General features: G+C 37.6%; 1 protein-coding gene across 6 annotated transcripts in view; it reads left to right on the plus strand.

The window, feature by feature from the left end:
* LOC113091123 (probable phospholipid-transporting ATPase IA) overlaps window positions 1-23,557 on the plus strand; it is a 112,327-nt gene that overhangs the window by 51,000 nt on the left and 37,770 nt on the right. For 4 of the 6 annotated variants that reach the window (XM_026256558.1, XM_026256560.1, XM_026256557.1 and 1 more), the window contains 11 exons: window positions 150-194; window positions 4,134-4,206; window positions 5,068-5,173; window positions 7,065-7,147; window positions 8,873-8,922; window positions 9,171-9,240; window positions 9,744-9,828; window positions 10,921-11,060; window positions 13,717-13,855; window positions 17,803-17,867; window positions 22,748-22,920. In XM_026256558.1, coding sequence (XP_026112343.1) covers window positions 150-194; window positions 4,134-4,206; window positions 5,068-5,173; window positions 7,065-7,147; window positions 8,873-8,922; window positions 9,171-9,240; window positions 9,744-9,828; window positions 10,921-11,060; window positions 13,717-13,855; window positions 17,803-17,867; window positions 22,748-22,920 — 1,029 coding nt within the window. The remainder of the gene's footprint in view (window positions 1-149; window positions 195-4,133; window positions 4,207-5,067; window positions 5,174-7,064; window positions 7,148-8,872; window positions 8,923-9,170; window positions 9,241-9,743; window positions 9,829-10,920; window positions 11,061-13,716; window positions 13,856-17,802; window positions 17,868-22,747; window positions 22,921-23,557) is intronic. The other 2 variants (XM_026256562.1, XM_026256561.1) reach the window with 1 other exon arrangement.

The following is a 23,557-nucleotide window of genomic DNA, read 5'->3' on the forward strand; positions in this document are numbered from 1 at the left end:
TAAATTTCTTATTTTGGATCGGCACTCACACATCACTCAAAAATCCCTTTCTTATTTTCTTGAGAGCCATCTGCACTGGCAGAAATGCCGGGTAAACATGGTCATTTCTGTTCTGTTCTGTCTGTAACTCTCTTCACTCCACCCAACAGTCATGCAGCTGAAGTTGAGGATGGTAGTTTTGCGGAGGAGGACTGGTAAGGACCAACACCATTGGCTATTTGTTTTATGCTTCTGTGATGTGATCTTGCCATGACGCCTTGTGAGAAATGTGGTTTGAGCCCTTTTCTTGTGATGTGGTTGTGTTTAGTAGACTTTGTCAGCACGGTGTGACCCTAAACTGGTGTGAAGCAGATGAATGTTGAATGTGAATTAGTGAATAACTGTTGTCTTCTGTGCTGTGCTTGTTCGATTGAATCTGATTAATCTGTTGTTTTGGGCTGTATGGTATAAACAGCTTCAGGTATTTTCTGTTGTAGAGTGAGGCCAGATTCTCTTTGATTTCTCAGCACCAACTCGTTTACTGTATATTAAAGTAATTTTATGTAATTTAGCAAGCTTTTTCAGATTTGTGTCTACTATTAGTTGCTGGGCAAGTTGTGTAACCTGTATAAAGATCTAATTAAAGGACACTGATAATTCAAGGAGATTTGTGATCAGTCTCCAACTCCTGAGTCAGTGTTGCAGGGGAATGAATTTATAACCTGTGAGCAGCCCAGATCCTGAACCATTAGGTTACAACACCATCTATGCCATGTCATGACACACTTTAATTTGTAACTAGAACAGCCAAACTCAAGACACATTAATTTTAGACAACGCTGATAAAATATGAATGGAGCACCAACTTGAAAATGTAACTTCCCACTTGGATACTACTGAAATATTTCTCAGAGCAGCGGAGATGTTCTCCCCAGAGCATATGAGAAGTATGAACTCTTACTGGTATCCAGTCTGGATCTAATTTCACCCCAAATAAGCAGAAATACGAAATGTATATTTTACATAAGTGCAAAAGGGGACAATATAATAGACACAAAGACAGCAGTCTTAATGCAAATGGTTCAAGTAAACTTCGGTTTTGCAAATTTAAATGAATTGCAAACTGCAGTTTTAATTGAAACATTATTTTTTCGAGTGTAGGCAAAAGTTGCATGCGTCAAGCTAGAATTTAAAGCCTGCATAATGATTCCTGGAAGGACTGGGTTGCCTGTTATAGCGAGATATGAAAACTTCTAAAAGCTTTTTAAAAATATCATCAACTAATGCACTGAAAAATATATGCGGTTGATGTCTTTGTCTGAGCTTTGAGCATCGGGTCCTCTGGACAGGATTGTAACTTAATTTGCCTCTGCTGTTTACTGTTTAATCCCTCTCATAAACACACACATTTAAACAATGGTGAACTGCTTAGCTCTCAGTGGGGCTGTAATATGCTGCAATGGCAGTGTAGTGTGCATGATAGAGAGAGAAATAAAGTGTTTATCTGTTATAGTCCATTATAATTCAAAACTACAGTAGATTGCGAGAGGGATATGAATGAATGAACAAAATCAGGCCATCAAGGTCCGATAACTACAGTGAATGAATGTTTACACCGCTGGGCTTTGGATCACCAATAACAGGCTGTGTTCAGAAAGGAATACTAGCTTGCTGCTTACTGTGCAGTAAACTCTGAATACTGCTTACTGTTTCTATAAATAGCACGTGAAGCAATATGCATTATGCAGTGTTAACAACCTCATTGTCACATGAGCTCATTACTTATTACTTGCATGTTTAATTCAGCCAGAGGTATCTTGAAAATAGAATCAGAAATTCAGATCAGATCAAAAATAATAATAATTAGTAAAGATGTAAAAAATTGCAGCTAGTTAATAATTATTGTTGCAGTTTATTCAGTTTGAATGAAATCACTTATGCTCACCAAGTCTGCATTTATTTGATCAAAATACAATAAAAATATTGTGAAATATTACAATTTAAAATAACAGTTTTTAATGCATTTTAAAAAGCAGTTTATTCCTGTGATGGCAAAGCTGAATTTTCTCGAAATCATTTGTGACATTACTGATGTCTTTACGGTCACTTTTGATAAGTTCAATGCATCCTTTTTGAATAATTTCTTTACAAAAGAAAAAATCCTGTTTTTCTGAAAATAGCCAGTTTTAATACCCGTTACTACCTTTAATCATAAGAATTCAACAGTTTTAAAATGAAAAGCTATAAACGTTCATTTATTTATTGATTGATGATATTTGGTAAATGTACTGTATTATTTTATGTCAGTGTGTATATGCAACCTAGCATCTGCTGAAAGCACAGGACAGCAGTGATCTGAGTGTCCATGTTGCATGATGCGCTGCTTTATGTTCAGAAGCTTCATTTTCTGCTTGTTGCACATTCAAACTAATATTTGACCAGTGCATTTCAACATGTTTAGAAATCTGTGTGTGTGTGTGTGTGTGTGTGTGTGTGTGTGTGTGTGTGTGTGTGTGTGGGTGAGACGAGCATGTCTGCACGTATCCCTGCACGAAGTGAGGTGCTGAGAGACGGGAAATTGGATTTTGCTGGTGTCTGTATGGTTTCATTATGCGCTCCTCGTAGTGTGAAGAATTTGTATTTCATCCTCCTCCTCCTTTCCCCCCCTGTCTGTGATTTTGGTCCTTATCACAACATGAGACCCTCAGTCTCAGAGATGAATCTCACCAACCACCGTTTGAATAAGCTACGACATGTTTGTTAAAATGCATTGGTGAGGTGAACAATGCTGTGACGAAACCATGACATTTTCCCCCCATACTCTCCTGCCAGAAGCTGAAAATCTGTCCTAACCTCGTCTTTGTCAGATTTATATGGTGCTGATTTCTGAGATTGCTGCTGCAGTGAGATGCTCTGCTCTGATCAAGTGTTTTCCACACAGGCTTGTACAGCACTTGGTTCTTTAAAAATGTCATGTTCAGCATAGGACCACAGATACGTCCACGGCCTTTATATCACAGACCTGCTAATCAATATTTGCTATAGTCTGCAAGGTGTAAATTCAGTGTACCTCTCTACTGGTGGAAGTGTCAATGGGCGGTCGCATGATGTTTGTATCTACTCTAAAGTGATGCTTCATGAATAGTAAGAGGATATTGTTTTTATTTTTAACGCAAGAGTGTCTGATAATGTGGTAGTACTGTTGAAGTGGGATTCAGCGTGCTTCGGGTCAAAGGTTTGGAGCAAGGCACGTGAGGGAATTAATATTAATGTTTTGCATTGGAGCACTTTCCCTGATGAAGGGGCTCTTTTGCATATTGTTAATATTGGTGATACCTTTTTAATCACCTTTTTATGGTTCCTTTGCATTAGGTTGGATTCACAGGAAAACATTATTCCCCTAATTATGAAAAGAATTTACCTTGCCATTTTTAAAAATTAAATATAAATATAATACAAATTAATATTTTTTTTTATGAATTTATTTAACATTTCTAGTTAAAGATGCTGAAACTGCAAATCCATCATAAATAAAAAATCATTATTTGCTTAGTCAGGTCATACTGGAACATTACATTTTAATTTTAGTTAATACATGCTTGAAACACTCCAGCTTCTCTTCTCTTTTTCGTAATGTTAATATTTAAAATCACTTCTTGTGGTTTCTTTGTGTTAGGTTTTATTAATGGCAGCACATTGCTTTCTTAATTATGAAAATAACTGGCCTTGCCATTTTATGAATGTAATGTACCGGCTCTAGTTTGATGCTTGAATTGCAATTCAGTTATAATAAATGTTAATAAATAATAAATAATCATTATTTGCTATACTTAATTAAAATGTACGTGCATTGAACATTTCTTAATTGTGGCTTTTGTCAACATTAACTCATGAAAGCAATTTGGTTTAATGCAAAACTTGATTGAAATCGAACAATGACAGACCCCCTGCAGTGTCATTGCAGATCCCCTAGGGCTCAAATGTGTAAATGGCACTTCATGTGCTAACAAACAGACTGACGCTTAGCTGTTAAATAACGATGGAGAATTTTACTTTTCAGTAAAGAGAGAAAAAATTTCCTTTTTGTTTCTAGATGAGAGCACCTGTTTGTGTATTTATCTGTCTTTCTTTCATATCTCTCTTTCTGTATGCAGTCACAGCTCTCAGTCTACAGAGGAAGCTGGATTTAATGACCCTAGCTTACTGGAAAACCTCCAAAGTAATCATGTAAGTACATTAATGACATCATATCTGCTCAGTCATGCCCAGCCAGCCTGAAATTTACACAAAGGTCCTGATATCCACACGTTCACACCTCCCGTCTAACCACAGTTTTTGGGGCTCATATTAGCTCTGTACACTATTCATAAAGAGCCAGTTGGGCAGAACAATCAAAATACTTATTCTTTAATGAAATGAAACTTTTACCTATTTTTTATATAAAAATTAGACCCATATGCAGCTACTCAAGAGTAAGATATTTATATGAACATTGTTGGTTTGTATGCATGTGTTTTATTGATTGAGATGATCTGTCTGTGCAAGGGATCTTTCAGCCCAGTGAAATCAATCAAGCATCTGTGGTCGTCAGTCACAAGCATTGACCGGGGTTAGTCAGAGAACCTCAACTGAATGCTTTAGTATCTCTGTCACTTTAGCCTGGTTCAGGCAGTCAGTCCAAATCCAATTGAAATCCGATCATATTTAGTCTGAATGTCAATTTACTACATGAAATCCAATTTTTGCTAATTCATTTCAAGCTACATTCATATGTAGTTTGAAATCCCATTCAATACAACTCAACATTATGCTTGGATATTGTGGGTGGTTTTAAACAAGCTGCTTCACAGGTGCTAAGGTGTTTAGGTGCTGTTTCTTGTTCCTAGATATAGCTTGGATCCGTTCTTCAGTGTAAGACTGAGATTGTTTCTTTTAGGCTGCCAGGGTGAAAATTACTAGTTAGAAAAATCATCACAGACATCTCAACAAATTGAATGATTTGAGGTGTCATTCAAGTCTGTAGCACAAACTTTTGTGCAAAAATGTAAGTGGAGTTTGAGTGTATTTTACTTGTTTTTTCCTACACAGCCCACTGCTTCGGTCATCCAGGAGTTCATGACCATGATGGCTATCTGTCACACGGCCGTCCCTGAACGCATCGACAACATCATCACCTACCAGGCTGCATCCCCAGGTCAGTCAGACTGCTGAACAAATGTTCACATCAGGTTCACATTAACTGACAGCCCTTAACAATACACAACCGTTCAACAATCTTTACTTTGTACTAATCAAATTACTACTTTTATTCAGCCAGGATGCATTAAATTGATAAAAAAAGGACAGTAAAGTCCCTAAAAAAATTTACGGGAAGTTTTCTCAACGATCACTCAGGGACTTGTTTAGTAAGATGTAACCAGAAAAGATTTTAGTTTTTTATATGTTAATTTAGAAAATCTTGTGTAATTATAATTGCTGGATTTTTGTGTTTGTTTTTATTTTTATTTTGTGTTGATTTAACTCCTGTATTATCCCAACTCCCAAGTTTTTCCCATGAAGAAAACCTTAGATGGTGACAAGGCAGTAAAAATAAATAACTACTACTATACAAAATGGCAATGACAGGAATGAATTACACATTAAAATACACAACTTTTTTTTTTCTTACAACATTACTGTTTTACTGTATTTTGGATCAAATAATGCATAAAAGTCTTTCAGCTTTCAACAGCATTAAAAAAAATCTTACCGACCCAAAACTTTTGAATGGTAGTGCATGTGTTCAATAGATAAAGACACTAGACGCTATGTAAGCAGGCTCTCTGACAAGATAGGCAGCTGTAAGAGGTTGAAAATAGGACACAGGAAGTGAACAGGGAAGCCACAGCATGCACTTCATTTCCTGTTTCTGATTGTAATGGTTCTGAATCTCTTGCAGACATCAGTGTTGAGCGGAGACTGAGAGCAGTGTCATGGAGCTGTTTGAATACATTTAATCAAATTGCCTCACCACATTTACTGTGCAATTTGTTTGTGTAGGACATTCATGAAAGTGAATATAATGCAGATGAAGAAACAGATGAGTTCATTAATGCTGGTTCACTCTCTGCTGCTTTGCATTTGACACTTCATGTTTATGCATAATTGATCTTTTTAGCATTTGTCAGAAGTTATCCCTGGCTTTGAGGCTTAGCGAGATGGGTTTATGTGACTCATTTTAATTTCACATCAGCGCAGCAGTGCATTGAATATTAGCAAGACCTGTGTTTGAGATAGATAAAAGGCTAAAGGCAGCGTACTGTGAGAAGTGATGATTGTAGAGACTGATTGGAGGACAAAAGGTAGTAGTCTACTCAAAAAGTTTGTCTACTTATGGTGCTTTTCCACTGCATGGTACAGCACGGAACGGTTCGGTTTCCACTGGGTACAGTACATGGTTCCTGGTAGTTTTTTTTTCAAGAAGGTCTGGCTGCAGACTTGCACTCTCAGACACTTGCGCTTCCACTAGTGACATCACTTGCAGTCTTTTTTTTATTTTTTTCTATGCATTGATCACTTTTCGATTAAATCTCACAACTGTAGCCCGGTGGTGAAGACAAGAGAAAAGAAACTAAATAACGAAGTCACTTGCAATCGCCACTTGCACTCTCCGCTACCTGCGACGTCACCTGAATCGACGCAGATCATGCGTGTTACCAATAGAGACAAGACGCAGTGGTGCTTAAACGATTAAAACTAATTTAGTACTAGAACTATAACATACTTATCTTTGTTTCCAGGCAGAATATTTAAGAACACGACTCATGCATCTCTGTAGAATTCAACCAATGCATGATGACTTCAACACTTCTGAAGTGTTTCCACAATTGTGTCCCATATGCATCAGACGTTTAGCCAGTTGTCTGTGGGCATGACATTTGAGGCTGAGACTAGTGGAAAGGTGGCTTGAGCCGTACCGAGCAGAGTCATATCAAGCAGTGGAAAAGCGCCATAACTGTTGTGAACAAGTAGTCATACACCAGATGCTTTTATCCAATGCAACTTAATCACCACCTGCCCCGAACACATGCTGTCTTGTTCTACAGATGAAGGCGCTCTGGTTCGGGCGGCACAAAACCTGGGTTTCGTGTTTTCTGGGAGAACTCCAGACTGTGTTATTGTGGAGTCGGTAAGTAGAGACGTCCTGGGAATAGATGATGAGTTGCACTGGGAACATGACTTACCCTCTGTCATGCTACATAGCTCACTCACACTTTACACTCTGGAGATCTATTACAGGCAATTTGTACAGACTTTCAACAGATCCTTATTATAATGTATGTAGTCAATGAATAGCGAGCATTCTTCCTTTCTTAATCAGATAAGCCTTTGATGATCAGCAATAGTGTTATCTGCACTGCTGGTCGGCAGTGACACTACTGAATCTTCGGCAAAATACATCAATTGGTAATGATTTACGATAAAATTCATACGACTTTAAATTTCAAAGATGTTCATTACCGCTCAAAAAGGTTTTATTCATTCATTTCTAGAAATTAATACGTTAAATTGCGTTAAATTGATCAAAAGAGACTGTAAAGATTTTTACATTGCTACAAAAATATACTTCAAATAAATTCTGTTCTTTTTAACTGAAAAATCCTGAAAAATTGCTTATTAATTAGATTATAGTTGAAAAAATAGAACTTAATTCAAGTAATAGTTGCTGAAAAAAGATTTGCTATTACAGACTTTAAAAAAAATAATAATTTAATGGTTAATTAACATTCATTAGAATTAAAAAAAAGTTGTTTTAGATTAAAAATGAGGTGATTGTAAATTATATTTTACCCAAATTGTGAGTTTGCAGACTGGATTGAACCTAGTTAACAGTTAATTAACAGAGTTATTTAAATTATTAGCTGACCTACTTACTGGATACTTATAGAACTTGAAGTTCTCACAAAAGAGTTTTAATGTTTGTTTAATATGTATTTAGGACAACTGCACAAATAGAATTATGCAGGAAACTGCTGTACTGTATCATTAAAGCATAGCTTGTCCTCGGGTTCTTTTTGTTTAAAATCAATGCTTCAATTAGGAGAGATGCTCTATAGATTTTTCAGGCTGTGTTTCACAGTATTATCGGAAATGATTTTCACACCCTACACAACATCTCAATGGAGAAGAGCTGGGGAACGTGATGGTTTGATGCAGTTTCATGCAGTACTTCGCCCCCACCCCTCTGTTTCTCACTTTTTCTGTAGTTGCAAAGAAAAAAAAGTGAGACATTTTGCAGCACTGGAGGGGATAGTGAGAGATCCGGCCGATGTGCTGCAGATATCTGCACAGAGCTCTTAATAGAAACTTGCTGAGTGAAGATTAGAGAAAATTTAATTAGTGATACAGAAAGCGCTGCTGTTTTCTGAGACCTGGGAGCAAGGAGTCACACTTTGCAGCTATAATTGGTTAATCTGATGGCAGCGCCAGGGGAAGAGAGTGAGTCTTGTGCTCCCCAGACTGTAACACACTCTAATTTTGGCCCTTCAGTGCAAGACAACTCCCACCATTCACCTCATCATCCTGCTTGCGTCTAAAAGTCACAGGGGCCAAAAAATAGGCAATTAAAAGTTTAAATGTTTAGTCTTTCACAATAAGCTAAGAGAGTAATGTGTCATAACCAAACACGACAAGATTTCAGTGACAAGTCATTTTATTCCAAAAATGTATGATGCAACAAAATCAGTGCCAATCAGAAATAAATTGTTTCTCTGGACATTTATTATTTATTAGTATTAAATTATTCATTTGTACATGTAATGTTTGTATATGCTTCCTGTAAGCTATCTGTAAATGTAAAGAAAATACAATTGTAAAACATCTATTATAATATAGTGAAATCTTTTTCTTACAGTGTGGAAAGGAGGAGAAATATGAATTGCTGCACATTTTGGAATTCACAAGGTAAATTATTGCAGCAAAAGTAGATATTTATTTCATGTTTTTATTTCCATTCTCATTGTCATTTGTTCAGCTGTATCCTTTCGTTTTGCTGGAGAGAAAACGAGAACAACACGATGGTTTTGCTGTATTTCAGCACCATATTTACTCTTAGTGATGATGATGATGATGATGATGATGATGATGATGTCAGTGATTATGGTAGTAGTGGTGATGGTGTTATTCTGTGTTCTCCTTCCCCCACCCAACAGCAACAGGAAGAGGATGTCAGCCATCATACGCACTCCATCAGGAAAGATCCGCCTTTATTGCAAAGGAGCTGTGAGTATCTGTCTGTTGCTATGGAAACAGAGCCATCAGGCGCTTGCAACCAAATCCACACGAGTGTTTTCTTTTGTGAACAAGGGAAAAGCATGCTGCCTTTGTGCGTTATTTTGGTAGTTAAGTAATCTTATACAAATATAAATGTTTGAATGTATGCTGTTATACATCAATTTATATATCAATTAGTCATTTTTCACATATTGACTAATCTGAGTGTTTGAATGTGTTTATTGTAATACAAGCTCACAGCACTTTCAGTGCTCAGACAGAATGATGGGGAAGATGTTTTTCCTCTCTCATCCTCTCATCATCACATCCCAGCTGTTTAGTATTGCATTTAAACTGGATTAAATATTCACATGATACTATTGCTAATGAAGAAAATAAACAATGTACAATTAGTCAGATATATGTAATGTCTCTATTTTCTATTTACCTGCCTTCATGGATCACATAAGATGCAGAGTAGAGAAATTACACCCCATGTTTTTGTCTCCCAGGACACAGTGATCTATGAGCGATTAGCAGACAGCTCTAGATACAAGGACATCACCCTGAAACACCTGGAACAGTTTGCCACGGAGGGTGAGAGATACACACTCGCACACACATATACACCTGCTTAGTATCTGCTGTTTCTCTTCTGTTTAACCGTCATCTAATGCTCTGCACCCACAATCCAATCAAAGCAGCGTAGGTATTGATGATGGTTACCAGATCTTCATAAAGCAAAACTGTGATTAATGAGAGCTGAGGAGAGGTTGGTGTGAATGGACTGGCATACTGCAGTGCTTCACTCTCCTGTGGGGATGGCGCCCCCTAATGGAAGAACTGAGATATGTCAGCCTAATTGATAGTTTTCATGTGACGTCAGACACTCATAGAAACACCCACCTGGAGGGTAAAACAAAGCTCTGCTCCACTGACTAGTTTTTACACAGTTTACATTTAGTAATGTAGTAAAACGCAGATATTAAAAGGTGAGGTTCAGTAAACACCTTATTGATTATGTGTATTTTGTACAGACATGCATATGAACCCAGAATATGAAAACAATGTGCAAAGTTTCACGTTAAATGGTTTCCCATTTGAAACCATTATAAAGAAAACACTGACCGTTAAGCGGATTGCATTCATATTCCGACCTCATCTGCTTGCCTATGTAAACTATGCATCATTAATATAGTGATTACTGCATTTGATCTTTTAATATTACTGTTTTAAATATATTAAGGCACTTTAAGTGTTTTTACAACATTTGACGCACTGTTAATGATTGAAATATTGCCACGCGTGCTTAATACAGACTGCAAATGGCCAAAACTTGCCTTTTGCTCCCATGCCTTTGTTTTATTCTTTTGAGAGGTGATCTAAATATTTGATAGGCTTGTGCTGCAGTTCTATGGATGTTTTGCCCTCCAGGTCTTCGAGCCGGTCACATGACTGAAAGCTTTCAATAGGAACCTCAAGCAATCAGTTGCTTTGTCTTTTAAGCATCCTGCATGAATAATTCATGTTGACTGGAGATCATAAACTCAGCTGTATTAGCATCAGTCTAAAAACAGATCATGGCTTTCTTCTTGAAGAAGATTAGAAGAAAGGGATATTTATGGAAGGTAATATGTGAAGAATTAGCATATCTAAGAGGAGCTCATGTATCTTTGTGCATTTTTGCAGGTCTCCGCACGCTGTGTTTCGCTGTGGCGGACATATCAGAGTCATCCTATCAGCAGTGGCTGGAGGATCATTATCGTGCCTCGACGTCTGTCCAAAACAGGGCACTCAAGATGGAGGAAAGCTATGAACTGATTGAAAAGGTGAGCTATACAAATAGCTTTTCCAGTGTGCACAGGTGAAACCAGATAAAAATCTTACCGACCCCAGTCTTTTGAATGGTAATGCATATATATTCATGAATATGATGATTATTCAGAACCATGCTATTACCACAATTGTCCTTCTACAAGCCATAGTTCTTTATATTAGTGATTAAAATCAGTAACATAGTCCATGTTCATTTGGATTTATCATCCTGAAATTTCATGAGGTAATTTTTCTTCACAAGAGGGACGGTGTGAGGAAAGGTCAACATAGCCATACTTCACAAATGACATGCTTCTGAGAGCAGTGGGGATTTTGAGGACAGTCTCTGGGTTGTACAGAAGTTTAGTTTGGCAGATCCCAGAACAGTTCCATAGCTTTGGTTTGATTAGTGAGGGCTGGGTTTTCTCTGCGCACATAGCATCCGAAAAAGTAGAAACGATTAGGCCCAAGCCTTGAGGAAAGCACAGTGGTGGACCTGTGGAAAGCTGGGCTCTGGAAGTGTTCGTCAAACATGGCTGACCACCATCGTTAATCACTGGCTGAAGCAGCCAACTTTTCTGACAAATGGAACTAATCAATCATTTCACAAAAAAGTAGCTGTTTGTAATTACAACATTTCATCAGCAGGTGGCAACGGTGGCTCCTGATGTTCCAGCAAGCTGTTACTGTATACTTCTGAAACAACTCAGTTCTGGTCTGAGCATAATCAGAAATTAGTTATATTTTAGCACTATGGGTCTCAAGAAAACATAACATCATCTTTCTGTATATATTTATATGAATGTAACTGACATTAAATCTCTCTTGACTCTTAATAGGTAAAATGTAAATAATAGGTAAAATGTCAGTAGGTTAAAAAAACACACTGCCTATCATCAAATGTAAAAAAAAAAAAAACCTCTTTAGTAATAGATGATTGGATCACATTCACATCACACTCAAAATACTTTTGGTAAGAATTGTTTCGATGGTTTTTTTTTAAGTTTCTAATGCTAATGCTCACCATCATGCATTTGTTTGTTCAAATATACAGTAAAAACAATAATATTGTGCAATATTACAATTGAATTAGCATTTCATATATATATAAAAATAAAAAAAACAGTTGTTTGATAAGTATTTGTATTTAATATGTTGTAAAAGAATTACTCCTGTGATGCAAAGCTGAAGTTTCAGCATCATTACTCCAGTCTTCAGTGTCACATGATCTTCAGAAATCATTCTAATATGCTGATTTGCTGCTCAAGAAACATTTCCTTTTTTCAAGCTTATTATTAGTGCTGTTAAAAAAACAGCTTCAATACAATATAGAAAGCATTTTGCATAACATTATAAACGTCTTAACTGTCTCATGATTATTTTAAAGTATTCTTGCCAAATAAGAATCTTAAAAAAAAAAATAATAATAATAATAATAAAATAAAAGAAAAAAACTCTTATACACCCCAAACTTTTGAAAGGTAGTGTATGTATGTTGAATTCACATTCATGATCAAATTACTTGAGAGAGATTTTGGAGGGTCTTGATCTAATGATCATTTTTGTTTTTGAGCATAACGAAGCACACAGAATCCTGTAGAAAGGTCAGTAGTTTTATGGTCATTATTTCCAAAGTTCTACAAATGCCTTACCCTTTAAATAATTAAATTAATGAATTATTCTTGTTCATGTGACGTTTTTCAAATGCCAAAAAGAGTGTCAGCTCTCATTTTACATTTCAGTTCTATCAGATTTAACAGATTTGTCCCCTTAAAAAAAAAAAAAGAACTTGAGCGTGATATTAAGTAAAGGTTGTGTCACATCCGAGCCCCTGCTTCACCATGTTACGGATTGGCTTACAGGAGGCCATTTGCTCCCTCTTTCTTTTTCTTTCTCTCTCTCTTTTTTTTTTCTCTTTGGTGCAGCTGACTTTCCTCTACGGGGTCCTGTCAAAATCCTGTCCACTTCAAATATGATCATGGCTGGTCAAAGGGCCAGGGGCTTCCTGAGAAAAACACATTAACAGTCCACACGCTCTCTCTCTCTCTCTCTCTCTCTCTCTCTCTCTCTCTCTCTCTCTCTCTCTCTCTCTCTCTCTCTCTCTCCTCTTCTCTCGTCTCTCTCATACACACATACAGTAACTATGTGTCTTTGTGATCCAAGAATGAGATGATTTTTCTCAAATTCCCCTCTGGTCCTACATTAGCATATAACTCAGCTGACTGTAGAAAAGCACCAATAAGAGTTAATGCAGCTCAGCACACTTATTTATTGTTTTTTTGCAGTTTAATGTACAATAGGTTATAAGAGATTGCCTGGAGCTGTACTAGTCTCTCATATCACTTCACAGTTTTCTCAACTCACTGTTTGAAATATTTCATGCTCATATGTCTTTATTTGATAAGTAGCTGTGAAAAATAGCTGATAAGAAAGGAATATTGTAAAATCAGTGTGTCATAATAATCCACAACAGGGAGAAACAAAATCCTGATCACCCCGTCTGGGTTTATTTTCTAATAATGACTGGCTGATTATGCATTATATCTTTCTTCAATCTGCTTGCAAACAAGAATCAGTTGGGAAAAGACTGTGCTCATTTATTTTATAATAAACTTATTTGTTTATTTATTTGTATTATTATTAAAACATGTTTGGCCTGTTTCTCTTCAGAATTTACAGTTGCTGGGGGCCACTGCAATTGAAGACAAACTTCAAGACAAAGTACCTGAAACCATCGAGACTCTCATGAAAGCCGACATTAAGATCTGGATCCTGACCGGAGACAAACAGGAGACCGCCATCAACATAGGTGAGAGTCAGACATATAAAGATTGTTTGTATGGATATACACTTTGATGTGGAGATGAAAGGGAAGTGGACAGCGTGAGTGACATAGCAACATAGTCACGTTATCTTAATTTTTCTTATGTTAGCTCTGCGTTCACACCAAATGCGAATAGAGCATCAAATTCGCGTCTACCGTGTCTAGTTTGCCGCTTGAACATTTTGAATGCATTTGCACGTATAGAGTGAAATAGACATGTGTAAAAAGCAAAAGTTTGAAGCGAAATTTACACGCGTCAGAGGTGAAATCTACTTCTTGTGGGAGGGGCAAGTGCTAGGCGGTTGTCTGTTTGCACGATGGCTGATGCTGACCGATCATTCGAGGCTTTTCCACTTATTCCTGCACACATCCTCTGAATAAACACATTTGTTAGTGAAAAGTAGCTGTATATTGGGGGAAAATAGATGTAAAAAACAACGGGAAGGCCGCGGGTCGATAAAAATGTACTCGTGACTCAGAAGTGAAATGTGTATTTACAACACACTCTTCCAAGCGAGGTCCTTTTTATTCCTGTCTCTATTGAAATATGAACTTGTGTCATATAGCTCCGGGTGACTGCTCTTTAACAATATCAGATGTTCCTCCATGTTGAATGAGTGACTCCGGGCGGACCTTTCGTCACAGCACCAAGCAGGCTCCTGATTGGTTAACGCGGCGCGAATTGACGGCAAAGTTCAAAATTTTAAACTCGGGCGTCAGGCGCACAAACAGCACCATTTGTGCGTAATGCACCAGACGTTCAGTTCGTGTCATTTGCATGTCTAGCGCATTGGGCTAAATGCCTCATTCATGCCACGAGACCTCCAGACGCGTGTAAATGTGTCTTTACATTGACCAGATGCTCTATTCGCGTTTAGTGTGAACGCAGCATTACAGATGAGATGCATTCGATTTTTTTCCTTATATATTGAAATTAACCAGTGAGAATTTTTTTACCCTTATTTGAATGATCAAAAACATACAAATTCCTACACAGACCTCTTTCGCTCTTTCACTCAAACAAACATAGCTCCCCCGACCAGCTGTCGCTCAGGTATAAGGTGTTTGGTTTCTTTCCTCATCTGAAAGCTGATGTAACGCATGTGTCTTCGACCTGCTCGACTCTAATCTGTCTCTACAAAAACCACCAGCTCTCAAAACAGACCACGGCCCCTCTTCCTGTTTCCCTGAGATGTGGCGTTTCGTATTAGTCAGCTGCTCGACTACCAGTGTGGCTTTCCAACAGGCTTCGTGTTAAACGCTACAGTCAGAAAAACAGAACCTAACAGAGCACAGTCTATGGCCACCTACCAACACTGATCCTGAATCAGCCCATTGTGCCCACCGGCCAGCTGTGCCGCGGCTTGAAAATGTACACGCTCGGATAGGAAGGGATTTTTACTGGACCTCCACTTGGCCGGCGTGCACTCTAAAATAAAGACATCCATGTCTGTGTTTACTTTATATATTTAGCTTTTTGTCATTTATCATTTGGAGAAAATGGAGGATGACAAGAGAAAAGAGAATAGATAGTTTAGGCTCCCAGAATCCTTTGCCAGCATCTTCAAACCTGTTTTTGTTCTTTGGCTTTCAACTTGTTGTGAGCTTCTCTCATGAATGTGTGGTTTACCCTGTGCTTTTGTTTTGTTTTGTTCAGCACTTTGGACAGCCATGCTTGCTGTTTTTAAATGTGCTATACTGTATTAATAAACATGAAACTTTTATTAAATTGACATGTATCTTAAATGCAGAAGTAAAAAAAAGAAAGAAAAATACATAATGCATAGTTTCATTTAATTTATGCACACTGACTTTACCAGTCTTAAAAAGACATTATAATAATATGGTAATTTATTATTATTAGACGTTTTACCCCTCAGTTTCTTATTAACTATTCTACTAGACAGACAGTGCTTCACTATGCAATTTATCTTTAAGTAAAGTAAAATTTTACTTTTGTGGAATGTGAATATAAAAAAATAAATCATACTTATTGTTGTTTTTTTCAGTTTATCACAGATGTGTGATAAGACCGTTTTAAAACCCCTGAACTAAACAGTTTTTTTTGTGTCGTCACTATTGCTTTGACTGTTTTCTGATTATTGGTGCATTTTTAACCTAAATCACAACAGCGTCCATCTGTGAAGGATGTAGGCTGTCATGTATAAACAACTGTTAGCCAATCATAGCAGTGGATGTTTACTTTTGAGTCTACAATCCACCACACCTATTCTATTCAAACAGAGCGTTCTGATGAGGGCTTCAAAACAGGACAGAAAATAGCCTATTACTGCTAAAATTATGATGTTTTGTGATGTCAAAAAAAAAAAAAACCCAAGTAGAGTACAAAATAAAAAACAAAGGCAGTTCATGACCCCTTTATGTTTTTGTTTTTTTATCACTTGAAATGCATACATTAAAACCACAGCATGTTTAAAAATATAAGGGTTCTTCATTTCCCACACTTGCATTCTCCATAAACACATGAAAAACTATTAGAAGTGAAATGAACCCTAGTACTGTGAAGTCAAGCACAGTTTAATCTCAGGTTAGCGGGCACTTAGAGTTGTTTGGCCGCCTCTTTCACATAGTATACAAAACCGCTCCAGTTCTTCAATCCACACTAGCCCTCTGACAGTCTTATTAATGTATCAGACCATTAAGCAGAAAGCTGGATTGAGGACAGACGAGCTATCCACACTGTGCTGCTACCGCTGGCCTGTTGCTCCTGGCCACTGGGTGCCACTGTAAAGCCTCAGAGATTAAAGCCCAAACAAACAGCATGCAGCCAACGCAAACAACTCAACATGCCCTCTTCTAACCCACAGCCACTGCCAACAGACTGAATGAAACCCACCCTGCAGTAGAGCGGAGCCAATGCAACCGCTGGTTGTAACCTCAATGCCTCCTTTACAGATTCATACAGAGTTATGCTGCGTAATGCAGGTGTCACAGTGTAAATCTATCGTCTCTACCAAGGGTGTTTTAGTTTAACCAAGTTGAAGATGGATGAGGTGACATTACATTGCCAGCAGCTGCGGAAATATGTCAAGGTTTGGGTCACTGTCAGGAAACCAAATCTGTTTTCCACACAGACAGGAAATTTAGCTGAATATGCAAGTTTGAAATCAACAGAAGCAGTTTAAACAGGAATGACAGGACAGGACACCGGCACACAAAAACATACTCATTCGTGCTCTTGTTGAATTTGGTCACAGTTTTGTAATGGCACAGTCACATTTCCTTAAGGGTGAAGTGTGTCGTCTTGTTTTTTTTTTGTTTTTTTTTTGTTTTTTCTGTTAAAATGTGCAAAGTTAGCTACAAGGCTACTATTCATAAGTTGACTTCCCGAATGGTCCCACTACTAGGGCTTGAATTTGGGACCTTAGGGTTTGGGAAACCTGTTTTGGAAATTATTTTTGCAGTATCGTGCTGTTACTGTTTGCATGGAATCATATGCTAAATGTTAAGACATCACTCCTCAAATACTGAGGTGTCGTAACCTATTAAAAAGCATTTGGGCTTGTTCCATCCTTTGTTTTTTAGACACATCCTGATGGATGATGGGATGTTGTGCTTTTTTTTCAGGTTGAGAAAGCCCTGTTAACCTTCTAGTTGTGATATCATATGAACAGGAAAGGCACGTTATTTAAAACCAATGCGGCGTGAGAGTCTTAAACTCAGGTCTGCTTTAAACTTTAATCACAAAATTAGCTTTTCACTCCTCAATTAGTCATTTCTTTCATCCGTTGCTGTGGTTACACATCACATATTTTTGTAATGTTGATGTATTGCTAAAATACCATGTCGCGGCTAACCATTCGTCATTTGTTCAAATGCCAACCAAAGCGTTTTTCCCCCCAGAAACATACCATATGTTTTCAGGCTTAATGAGAGTTTAAAGTAATGAGTTTTCTTTTTTTTTCCTGTAGGACACTCCTGCAAACTGCTCACGAAGAACATGGGCATGCTGGTGATAAATGAGGACACTCTGGATGTGAGTATTGAGGCAGAAGTGTATGTTAGATGGCACCATTTGTAATGCAAGCTCAGATAATAGATGAAAAGACACGACAGCCGACGGATGGCTTCAGCCCCGGTACATGAAAGCATGTGACACAATTCCCAATGTAACACTCTCTTCCAGAACAGTTTTCACCCAAACCGTTCCCCTCCAGTTTCTGTCATAGCTCTCACACTTTTCTCTGAAAGAAAGGAATAAGGTGATTATAATTGGGCCCAAAAGATTGGAGCTCTTCTAAAAATGTTATGTTGTATTTTTACATTTATACAATTTTTTTTTATTATTATTAATACATTTGTATTGTTTTACATTACTGTTCAAAAGTCTGGGTCAGTAACTTTTTTTTTTTCTTTAAGAAATTGATTATTTTATTTGGTAAGAATGGATTAAATTGTTATTATTATTATGTTAAATTATTAAGCAGCACAACCGTTTTCAACATTGCTAATAAACTACAAAATTGGTTTCAAATGATTATATAGAAAACAACAAATTACAACAAATAATCAATCCACAGACTCCACTCCACATCTGAAACGAATGAACCAGAATAATAACACATCAGGCAAAAATGCTGTTTATAAACATTGTACCCACAATTAAAAAAAGACAACAACTGGAGACTGTGGATTATGATCACCTGATGTTTAACATTTCTGTTTAATCATTGAGCAACTAAGAATTGTTATTCTGGTGAAGGCAGATTGCCGAAACGTTTTATCTCCTTTAGCTTAAGCTGTGTGCGGTTAATGCATTGATTGCCATTGATTGATAGAAAGAAAAGTTACTTGAGTACCAAACATTACTCCACGACAGGATTTATTTTAAATTGTAATATTTCAGTAGAATATCTAGTAGAATATCTAGATCTTCGGTGGAAGCGAGAACATCTCACCATCTGTAGAAAGAAGTCACATGATCACGTTCGCATTATGATTATTTTAATTATTTTTTGATAAGCAGCCTTGAAATATTGCAGGATCTTTCCAACTGATTTTATATCGTAACATTTCTTTTCTTTTTTTTTTTTTTTATGTTCAACTTTCTGAAACATTGTTATTTCCAGGATTCATGTATTTTAAAATGTGGACACAGACTTTGGGATCTTACTGTATGTGTTTCTCAGATGAAACTTATAGGAAAGAGGGAGATGTGGTTCCTTCACATGGAGCTTTTTAAAAGGCGGGAAAGGGTCGTAGACTTAAAACAGGGGTTTAGGACCCTCTTTCATATACACACATGCACGTGGTACAGGCCAATAACTTCCTGATGGGAGAATCTAATCTGTTGACTATGAAACTGAAAGCCATCCTCTTTAAAAGAAGGAAACCATTTGAAACGCACACACTCACAGCCTAAAGGTCAGCTGGCCCTTGAAGGAAGGGTCTTGTCTGTTGTCTGTTGAAGTTAAGGGATCTAGAAACCATTTTGCACAGTTAGCGCACATTTAATGGAACCCCAGATCGTCCTGTCGGGAGGGGGTGGAGTTTAGGCAATGAAGGACATCTCTCAGTCTGTCAAACAGCCATTTAGCATGATAGATGGAGCCAAAGAAAAAGAGGACAGAAATAAGCAGACTGCTGCCATTTAAAATGTCAGTAACTGGTCTCCTATGAATATGCACATGCTTATACAACACGAGAAAAGGAAACAAGGAGGAATTCTCGGAGCGCTCGGAGGTCCGGCAGTGGTGGGATTTGCCGTGCTCTCACATTGCAGGAGAAAATGCTGTAACAGTGCGCATCCCTTCCCCTCGGTCCTTCTCTTGTTTTATTGCATTTAACAAATTCAGCATATTAAGGAAATCAAGATGGATGAAGGAGCCTAATCATCCGGCCCAGAGATGGGTTGAGGTCTTCACCGGACGTCTGAGTGGGGTTCATTATCTCAGTGGAAGAAAATGCAAGGCGCTGTGGGACGGGTCAAAGAACAGTAACTCAATCACATTATATATGCCGAAGACCCCAGTCCCTTCTGCTGCTTGCAGATGAAAGAGCGCTATAGTGTGCAGATAAGCCAGAGAATGGAGAGATTGTAGAAGAGTACAAAGGCAGTAAGAAATGGGGCCAAAAATAGAGATACTGCAAAGCACAGTGCGCTCTTTTAATTTAATTTCATGTAAAGGAGCCATTTTCTTGCCTTTTTAGCATTTATTTTCCCTTTAGGGAAAACAATTATAATATTTTTAATGTTAGTGAGTTTCATGAACAAAAACATTTTGTAATTCAGTTTTCTTCACTGTAATTAAATTTTCACTCCTTTACAAGTTTGTTTATGCTGACAGCATTTTAATTGGTGAAGTTGCTTACTTCTCGTTGCTAGGAGATGGACACACGTAGAATATGTGCTTGTAGAATCTAGGCTGCCATTGGTTGAAAGGAATTTAAATTTTAATCTCATTTAAAAGAGGTTTTTCTCAACATGAAAAAAAACACATTTATTTTATTGTAATTTCAACTTTACAAAAGATGTTTTTTGTGTCCATCTAGGCATATTTATATATATTTCAGAGTTATGTTTGCACTTGCAGTTTTCTATCCGTCATTGCTTCATTGCATGACACATATAACCCGGCTTTATATCCTTCCGCTCCTTGTTTATAATGTCCGTTATCACATGCTTGAGTCCAGGCATCTCAGTAAAAGGGTTTTTTCAAAGCGCCCAAATCAGCTGTTATCTGCTGAATCTTGGCAGTGTGTGGAAGCGCTGATGTACTGTATATCTGATGCCTTCCGAACACTTGCAGAGCAAACACTCTTGAGTCATCATGGTCCAGTTTCCTCACACAGCCATAACACAGAGGCCTGTTTGGACGACTGCGAGGGTTACAGCCCAGCTTCCCAAGTGGAGACTGGGAAATGACTATGACATGTGAGGAAATGGAGACATTGTCCTCTTATTAGTCTTCATGAAGTGGTCTTATCTGATCTTATACTGTCTGGGGCAGACTTGCTTATTATATATACACACATACACGCGAGGGCACCTAGAGAATAGATGCCACATATTAGACAAGCTCTTACAGCTGCACTTCTCTCTCTTTCTTTGAAACCTGAGGCTTCTCTCTGTAAATATTTCCTTTGAGCTTGGGTTTCAGAGTCTGTTATGCAAGGAGATGTTGGTTGGTCCCTGAGGTGTAATCTCACTACCCTTAGGCATCTGCCTTCCTCAACACACACACACACACACACGGTCTCAGATTTAGTGGTGCTTATCAGCATAATCTCTACTGAAGCTTTTTGGTGGAAGACATGTAAAATAATTATAATGTGTCATGCATCATTGTTGTTTTTGTTTTGTTTCTATTTTATTTTATATATATGTTTCACTTTTTATTATTATTCTTATTATTACAAACGATTATACATTATATTATATTATATCAGCTAATTGGTATTGGTCAGATTTTTGGTATTGGTCAAGATGTTATTTGTATAGCTAGGTTTAAAAAAAAAAAAAAAAAAAAAGTCAACAGTTTAATTAATGTTAATTCACTAGTAGCTGACCTGAAAGAGAAATCTACCCATAAAAGGCCCTGACATCCTGCTCCATTTGGAAATCTTGTTGAATACTACTACAACATGATTTCCAAAATTCTTCAGCCTTCAATCCTGTCTGCTCTGCATATACTTGCTTTTATTAGTCATTATTTCAGCCCTTGGATACAGAAGGGCTTGTTTGTGTCATGTTGGAATGTAAAGTCAAAAACATGCTGGACAGCTGTGAAACAGGAGCTGCAGATAGAGACATGCACTTTAAGGCTGTGAATACCAGCTTCTTTGAGGAAAGAGGAATTTCTGTGATGATTCACGATCTTTCTTAGACCTTTTGAGAGGTTAAATGGTTGAGACCACTCTTGCACTCTTTATGCTTTTTTAGTAATTGTTCGCAGAACCGAGAGCTGGTGTGTGGTGTTTCTTCAGCTATCAAGATTTGGATCATTTTCTGAGCACCCTGTCGTTCCAGCAAATGAGAGACAGGAGCTGTGTGATTTTTATATGGAGTTCAGAAGCATTCCTAATCCAAACACCGAAGCGTCCTCCCACACGTACCGAATCCTTACAATAACAGCCTCTTACTACAAGGTGTATTTTCTGCTGACAGTACAATTTTCACCATTAAACTCAGTATGAAACAACAGTCAAATCAAGTCAAAGATCCCAATTTTTCTCTGGTCCAGTCAGTCTTGATTAAGATCTTGCAGGTTTAATCAACACACAGAAATATTCCTGGCTCCCAGTTTGAGCCCATACAGCTGGGACAGGACATTCCTCCGAAATAACCCATAAACCCAGACGTATGCTCACTGGATTGCGTGAACACAATGAGAGAGGGAGAAGACTGAGGTCTGCAGCTTTGCTAGTGCACAGGGTAAATTCCCATGCTGCTGTGTTTCCTGGTCAGGGCCATTGAAAGGCCTTGTTCCAACAAACGAACCATCACACCCAGCTTCGACTTTGCTCTCTCCGTAATGAAGTGTGCCATATGGATGTTCTCACTTTGATGCCCTGTGCATTGACAATAAACAGACGTAAACCCCATGTGCAAAAGTGTCTGGTGCTCTGCATGCGAAATCCCATGTTATTCTTTGGAATGATTACCTTGGCATTGAAAGAAAAGGAGGAAATTATCCCAGTGTTCATGTGTGGTGTCTCATCAGACGTCTGTGAACAGTTTTATGATTTATTGCATTACAAATCCCCATCATAATGAATTTAGTCTTTTGAGTTGCACGTTTTTCTGAGAAATATTTACATACCGACTGATTTAGTCAGTTACACAATTGCAGTAATGTGATTTTGCATGAAATGTTTATCAATTTTTCACGTTATTCTATACATGTTTGTGTGCAGGGTACCAGGGAGACCCTTAGCCGTCACTGCAGCATGCTGGGAGATGCTCTGCACAAGGAGAACGACTTTGCTCTCATCATAGATGGAAAGACACTGAAGTATGCCCTCACTTTCGGGGCACGCCAGTATTTCCTGGACTTGGCTCTTTCCTGCAAGGCTGTGATATGCTGCAGGTATGTGACTATACATGGAAAATGTGCTGAAAACCAGCAAGAACAACTTAATGACAGTAACATAAACCCTTACAAAGTATTACAACAAACATCAAAGATTCATTGAGCCCGGGGTTTCAAAATAGGACGCAAGGGGATCCATGAACAATTTGGGAAAAATAGTTTTTTTTTTTTTTTTTTTTTTTTCGCAACAAATCTAAACTGTTTAATTGTGTAGTTGAAAGTAAATATTATTCAGACATTATTTCAGTTTGATTTGGCTGTAGTGAGTGAGGAATAAAAGTTATTCACTTAATTTTGGAAACAAAAACCATATATATAATGCTTTATTTTCTCACACAATCTGAATAGTTCTGTCAACATGAAAATATCAAGCTGCCTACTTTCAGTTTTGCAGTCAAAAAGTTTGAAAAAAACACAATTCAAATACATTTTCCAATTTAACTATTGCTACAAATGCAATAATTCTATTTTCCAGTGTCCAAGTAGAGGGAAAAGTCAAATTATTACAAATTTTCACTGTAATCGGATGCAGTTTTAAATCAATTTCATGCTCTCCTTGAATGGTTACTGTTTTGCAGGTGGATGTAAATATGTCTTTGCAGGTCAATAACCTTTTTTCCCTCCAGAAAACTGA

The sequence above is a fragment of the Carassius auratus genome, unplaced genomic scaffold (assembly GCF_003368295.1).
Source record: "Carassius auratus strain Wakin unplaced genomic scaffold, ASM336829v1 scaf_tig00214077, whole genome shotgun sequence".
Taxonomy (NCBI): domain Eukaryota; kingdom Metazoa; phylum Chordata; class Actinopteri; order Cypriniformes; family Cyprinidae; genus Carassius; species Carassius auratus.